At 34.8% G+C, this 6,636-nt stretch overlaps 1 protein-coding gene and 1 non-coding gene across 2 annotated transcripts; both read left to right on the plus strand.

The window, feature by feature from the left end:
- The first annotated feature begins 1,122 nt into the window (after positions 1 to 1,122).
- On the plus strand, positions 1,123 to 3,666 carry LOC21387492 (GTP-binding protein SAR1A). The gene is made up of 3 exons (XM_010093595.2): positions 1,123 to 1,349; positions 1,738 to 1,869; positions 3,152 to 3,666. Exons 1-3 carry the CDS (start codon positions 1,221 to 1,223, stop codon positions 3,470 to 3,472), a joined length of 582 nt encoding a protein of 193 aa, XP_010091897.1. The 5' UTR covers positions 1,123 to 1,220; the 3' UTR covers positions 3,473 to 3,666.
- LOC112090718 lies at positions 2,574 to 2,692 on the plus strand. The gene has a single exon (XR_002901781.1). It is a non-coding gene; the product is annotated as a small nucleolar RNA snoR83 (small nucleolar RNA).
- Positions 3,667 to 6,636: the final 2,970 nt, after the last annotated feature.

The following is a 6,636-nucleotide window of genomic DNA, read 5'->3' on the forward strand; positions in this document are numbered from 1 at the left end:
CATTTATTTACAACGTTTATTTCAAATTATATCCTACTGGGTCTTTCGCTCACGTTTTATGTGTTAAATGTGTTAAACCCCTCTCAGGAGATTCTAGGAGTGGTGCACAGTAGCTGGATATTTGCTACGGAGCAACTGAGTGGTGCTGCTGTTGAAATCAAGTGAGGATTGTTGTCATCCTCTGGAATAAAGTGTAAGGAATTTGAGAAATTCTGTAAACTTATGTAATATTTGGATTAACTAGACTATTGTTGATGTCTGTTGTAATGATTATTTACATGAGCATGTATGTACGATACGGTATGTCCTGTGGGGTAGAGCCCTGTGTGTCAGAGGCTCCAGAAATTTTGTAATTTATTTATATTTTAATGCAGTTGAGTGGGACTCGTCTGGGATTCTGCTTTATTAGCCCCTAATTGAGCTCCACGTTACCCACTCTGTTTGGGGGGCGTGACAAGTTAATAATTAATGAAGATCAATTAATAATTAATTAATTTTAATAAACAAATTATATGCTTATTAATGATAAAGTATTGAGAAATTAATAATGAATCAGTTAATTATGTAAACAAAATGACCATTTTAGTCAAATAAAAAAAAAGTTGAGCCATTTATAAAAAGAAGGGGTTAAAAAATGCAACCCTTTATAATTTTTTTTAAAAAAGATCAAGTGTAATTAACGCTTTCAAAGGGAAGGGTTACTTGACAAAGAAAATTGAAGCACAGAAAGTTGACTGTGAGTGTCAAGCGTTGTTTAGGGGGTTAAAATATAAATTTCTTATTCATTTTATCGATTTAAATTTTATTATAATAAAAATTTTTTAAAAATAATCATATTTAATTTATTTTACTAAAATTAAAAATTTTCATATAAAATTATATTTTAACTTAAATTAAAAATTTAAATCAGTGAATTATACAGACTCAAAATGTATAAAGTTAAGGAGCAAGGGTGAAATTAGCCGTACAAATAAATAATGAAAACAAAGTTGTCATGCGACCATTGACATTTTAGTAATCGCACGGTCCAAATTCAACGACGTGGAAATCCCAAGGTCCTCGATTGGTCCTCAAACTTTAACCTGGGACGTACATATAGATGACAACAACAGCACTCTGAAACAAAACCCTCTCACTCCCTCTCTCTTTCTTCTTTCTCACACCTGCTCCAGTCCATCCCTGAATTTGGAAATTCTTTTGGGGCTTCGATCTACGGTACCATGTTTTTGCTGGATTGGTTCTATGGAGTTCTGGCGTCGCTCGGATTGTGGCAGAAGGAAGCTAAGATCTTGTTTTTAGGCCTCGATAATGCCGGCAAAACCACTTTGCTTCATATGCTCAAAGACGAGGTCTTTTTTTTTTTTTTAAATTTAATTTCTAATTTCTCCTTATTTTGCCATGGATGCTGAATCGAGTCTTTCAATTGTGTTTCTGGTGACATTTAATGGTTCTTTCGATTTAATTGGAATTATTGTATAATTGAAATTGTCAAATAGTTGGATTTTTAGGGTTGGAATTATATATTAATCTCGTTGTGTTCGCTCTCAGCTGGACTCATGAATGGAATTAGATGAACGAATTGAGTTTATAAAGGATTGTCTTAAGCAATTATTTCTAATCATCTTCAATTTTCTATAAGAACAAATAGTGTAATTTTGTTTTTGCTATTTTCTTTTCCTTTGTTTTTGCTATTTTCTTTTCCTTTGTTTGTATAAATATTGGTGATGATAATCGCAGAGATTAGTCCAACATCAACCGACACAGTATCCAACATCCGAGGAATTGAGTATTGGGAAAATCAAGTTCAAGGCTTTTGATTTGGGTGGCCATCAGATTGCCCGTAGAGTTTGGAAAGATTATTATGCCAAGGTATGTCATAGAAGAAATGATACGCATAGTGAAAAAAAACAGCTTTGTGACTCATCATGATGCCAAAATATAACCTGTTAAGGGGTAAAAAAACTGGAACAAAATAGTAATTTTAGTTTTATGGATTTTACAGAACTTTGACATGTATACTTGGGTCATTACTATATTCATAATAACATAAGAACATGTAAGAAGTAGTGTATAAATATTTTTTGATAATGTGTATTATTTGCTCTTATTATATTCATAATAGGATGTAAGGAGCTATAAAGGGAGTGTATATATGCTTACTCTGCAAGTGGTGACTGGAATTTCTCTATATATAACTGTTTCAGCTTTGTTATTTGCTTTTTGTTAAAGTTTACTTGATGGCTTGCGTGGTTTTTTATTAGTTGTTTGGTGACTAGTTCGTGGCTTGCAGTCTTTACTATATTAAATTGAAAAAGAACAAAATACAATAGAAAGAAAAAAAGGCAAAAGATTCTACTAATAAAATTGAAAGCATAGAAGTTGATTATGTTTTACTTGTTTTGGTTTAGTCAAGATTTGAGACCTTTAAAACTTCTATTGAAATTGATAAATTGCATATTCTCGACCCCAATTTGTGTTTAGGGATCCCTTATTAGTATATTCACAACAGTAAGATGCTTAAACTTCTGTTTCCGCATGCACAATTATTGTCGTAAGATGCTTGTGCCTTCATAATCCCAAATAAACCTTTTTTATGTTTATCTGATTCATGGGAGGCAGATATGAAAAATGGTAGTTCGCTGATAGTGCCTTTTCTATTAGAAGGTATGCTAATAGTACTTACCGCACATACATCCGTTCCTCTACTATGTTTCCCAGTTAATCTCCTAGAGAAACAGATGTGGATCTCTGAATAGTTTTGCTGAATTTCCAAAGTGATACACTACAACATTCTTTAAATGGGATGACTATTCTCTGTCAAATTTGAATTCTTCAACTATACTGGATATTATCTTAAATTCTTAACCTCATAGAGAAGAGTTTTATTTACGTGGAAAAAGAGCATTATAGAAGTTGTTAAAGATAGACACACACACTAAGACACGTGATTCTTAAACGTGTGTAAGAATTTCCAAGAGGGAAGGGTAACAAAGTAATGGGTACTGTAGCCACTGAATTAGCGGGAGCCTTCCATAGAAGCCTATGCTTAATCTATGTTCTTGTCTTGCTTCAGTATATTACGTCTCTGCTTTTTACTTACTAGGTGATTTTCCATGTTTATTTATTTAAAAAAATTGCTTTGTTTGGTAAGGTGGATGCGGTTGTTTATCTGGTGGATTCTTGTGATAAGGAGAGATTCGCAGAGACAAAAAAAGAGCTGGATGCTCTCCTCTCCGACGAGGCATTGATGGATGTTCCATTCCTTGTTTTGGGAAACAAGATCGATATCCCATATGCTGCTTCGGAAGACGAGCTGCGTTGTAACCTGGGTCTGACCAACTTCACCACAGGCAAGGGTAAGGTAAACTTGGCAGATTCAAATGTCCGCCCCCTTGAGGTGTTCATGTGCAGCATTGTGAGGAAAATGGGCTACGGAGATGGTTTCAAGTGGCTTTCTCAGTACATTAAGTAGAGGGCTCTGGGACAGTACAAGCAAAGCTTTGGTTTATGGTGCCCAATTGTTATTTTCATATTAAACCCAGCTGTTGTTATTGGGGATGGTTCAATTTGTTATTTTGATGAAATGGCAAAAACACCCCCATCCCATGCCTTTGGTGAACAATCAAGTTCTCTCAAATTACCTAAAAACTTTCTTATTCTTTCTCATCGATTCTTGCCAATATCAACATGCGACAACATCGATGATTAGCCTTAGGTCAACATGCCTCTCGTTAAATTTGATGCAAGACAATCTCTCATTACGAATGTGAAGCAAGATTTGCAATAAGAAGCTCAGTAAGAATTATGTGGCCCACGTAATGACTTAATAGCCTATTAATACTATTAGATTTATTATTTATTTAAATGATTTAATAATTATTTGAATACTAAAATTTTATTAGCTGTGAGGGGGTTGTAACTCTTATTAAAAGATATGTTTCTATTTTATGAAAGGGCGTGTCTTTTGATGGAAGTTACTTGTTTATAAAATTAAAGTCTACCTTATCTACCCTTAGTATCTCTTTTCCCCAACAGAAAATACTCATTAAAAAACCTAATTGTGGGTTTAGAGAGAGAAATTTAGGGTTTATTTTTTAGAGTTTAACTTGAGTATAATTTTTGAGTTGAATTTGAGTTATTACTTGAGTTGAACTTGTAACTTGAGTTTGTGTTTGGTTGTGTACATTTGAGTTATGATTTGAGATAAAAATCTTTTTGAGTTTGTGTTTGAGTGAGTCAAAACTTGAATTTGTATTTATATAGTATTTTAATAAAAACTCAATACTGATAAAAAATTTTAATAGGGTATATGGGTTGGATTTTATTCGTCTTTTCGTTGTCAACGCATAGAAAAAAAATCATCTCAATCAGAATTAAAACGAAAAAGTTATAACATTTTTAAGAATAGAAAAAATACTGTTCATTAATTTGAGTTTGAGTTTTTAAACTCGAGTTGAAGGGGAAACTTGAACTCAAGTTTGAACTCGAATTTAAACTTAAAAGAATATAAACTCGAATAAAGTTGTAACTCGAGTTACATTTTTTTGAGTGAAAGTTGTAACTCGAGTTGCATTTTTTTAAGTTTTTCACTCAAAAGAACAAGCCTTTAAATTCTTTTTCTCTTTAGAACTCTCGTACAAGTAATCTCTTTTAAATTAAAGTAATGAATTAATGTACGCTCTAATTTTAATTATGTAAGAATCATGATGTTTTAAGATTATTACGGAGATTATTAAGTATCACAATTTTAAAATTTTACGGGCCTTGCAATGCGAGCCTACTTGAGGAAGCTCACTTTATGCAGGCAATAATCATGCAAATAATAAGAATTAGGAAATTGTAGTAAATAAGCTAACTTATAAAATATTTGAGAGTAAATCTATTTACAGCAGCAATTGGAAATTGTTGGACCATGTTCAATTTTGAATATCTCATTATCTGATTTTACTCTTCCTTATGCACTCTATATTCCCTTTTTTATTTTTCTCTATTTCTTCTCTCTGCAGGCCACAGTCCTCTTCTTCCTTCTCCTCTCTCTCTCTACCGTCCACTCTCTCTCCTCACGCCATGCAGTGAGACGCTGTTGACCGAGTTCATGGGTCTGTTGTGCCGTTCTGCAAGCTTCAACAGTTTGCGGAGTTGTTGTAGAGGCGACTATAGCCTGTTCAGGAAGCCAGCACCAGAGATCCAAGCACGAGAGGAGCACCACAATTTCATCGGTTATGAGAGAAAGCGAGGAGGGAGTTGGAGAAAGAGAGAGAAAGAGGAGGGGTATAGAAAGAAAGCAAAGACGGAGGGAGAGAGAACTATATGGAGGAGAGGGGAATAATTTTGAGTTATTTATGGAAAAATTTTGTTTATTTCCTTTCAAACTACATTTTATATGCTAGGGCATTTTTGAGATTTTAATCAAGTATAAGTTTAAATTTACATTAAATTGGCCTATTTACTAGCTTTTTTCAAACTCAAGTAGTGTTGTCAAACGTGCCGTGTCGGGCCGGCACAGCACGCTTGACCCCAGGCCCATCACGAGTCTGGGTCGTGCCAGGCACGGCCCTGCACAGTGCAGGACCGTGCCTGGGCTGGGCCTGAGAAGAAAAACTCAGGCCTGGTCCAGGCCCTGGCCCTAGTCCATAAGGGCCAAGGCTCACGGGCCGACCCTTGTTTTTTTTTAATTTAATTAAAAAAATATCAAATGTCCCAAAAGATGTGATTTTATTGAATTGACGTAATAGGAGTACACATAAATGACTGTCTCGTTAAAAACCTTGCTAAGCCCGTGGGGAGATCGGGACAAAACCTTAGCGACGGAAAAAAGAGTGCAGTAGCTAGGAATAGTAAAATACAAACCTAAGTGCTTCCAGAAGATTTGTTATTTCTAAGTTAGAAAAATATTCTTGCATCGAATCATCTGTGTATTGTTGTTTTCGTCTTCTGGCATCTTCCCAGTCTTTAACGCACATTAGTCCCTCCAAGATATCTGGATGCACTATGTTTCTCTTCTCGTCAAGAATTCGGTTGCTTGCGCTAAAAGCTTGCTCCGATGCTACCGTTGACACTGCTGGTTCCCGAATCGAATTCGGGTGCGGAAGCGTGGGGATGAAAAACAGCTGATCGTGTATAACAAAAATTTTCATAAAACTTTTGACATACTCTATAGATTATATTAATTTATGCACGAATAAATTAATCACATTAATTTACATCATTCAAGGATCAACCGAAAAATACCTGGAAGCCGACTCGGATGATAACTTGAATTTCTTTGACCACGAACAGTCCTTGCTCCAAGCTTTGTGTTTAGAATACCAAAGTCTTCCACGTCAATTCCTTGATTCCACGTAGACGGGTGTGTGGGCACACGTGAGACAAAATAGGTTTCTTAAACACTCGAATTTCCACAAACACCAACGCATGCACGATGTGGAATTTTTGGAGAAAAATATTTTGTTCTCTTTTTTTCTCTACGAGAATTTCGGCCACACTCAATTAGGGCTGAATAATGTGTCAAAAATTGTCTCTCCAATTTTCTATCTTTCTCATATTTAAAGAGAAGAAGTCAAACTTCAAAATAGAATCAAATCCTTATCTCCAATTTTTGAATTTGGAACAAAAAATCCCTTCCCCTTATCCACT

The sequence above is a fragment of the Morus notabilis genome, unplaced genomic scaffold (assembly GCF_000414095.1).
Source record: "Morus notabilis unplaced genomic scaffold, ASM41409v2 Scaffold914, whole genome shotgun sequence".
NCBI classification, from domain to species: domain Eukaryota; kingdom Viridiplantae; phylum Streptophyta; class Magnoliopsida; order Rosales; family Moraceae; genus Morus; species Morus notabilis.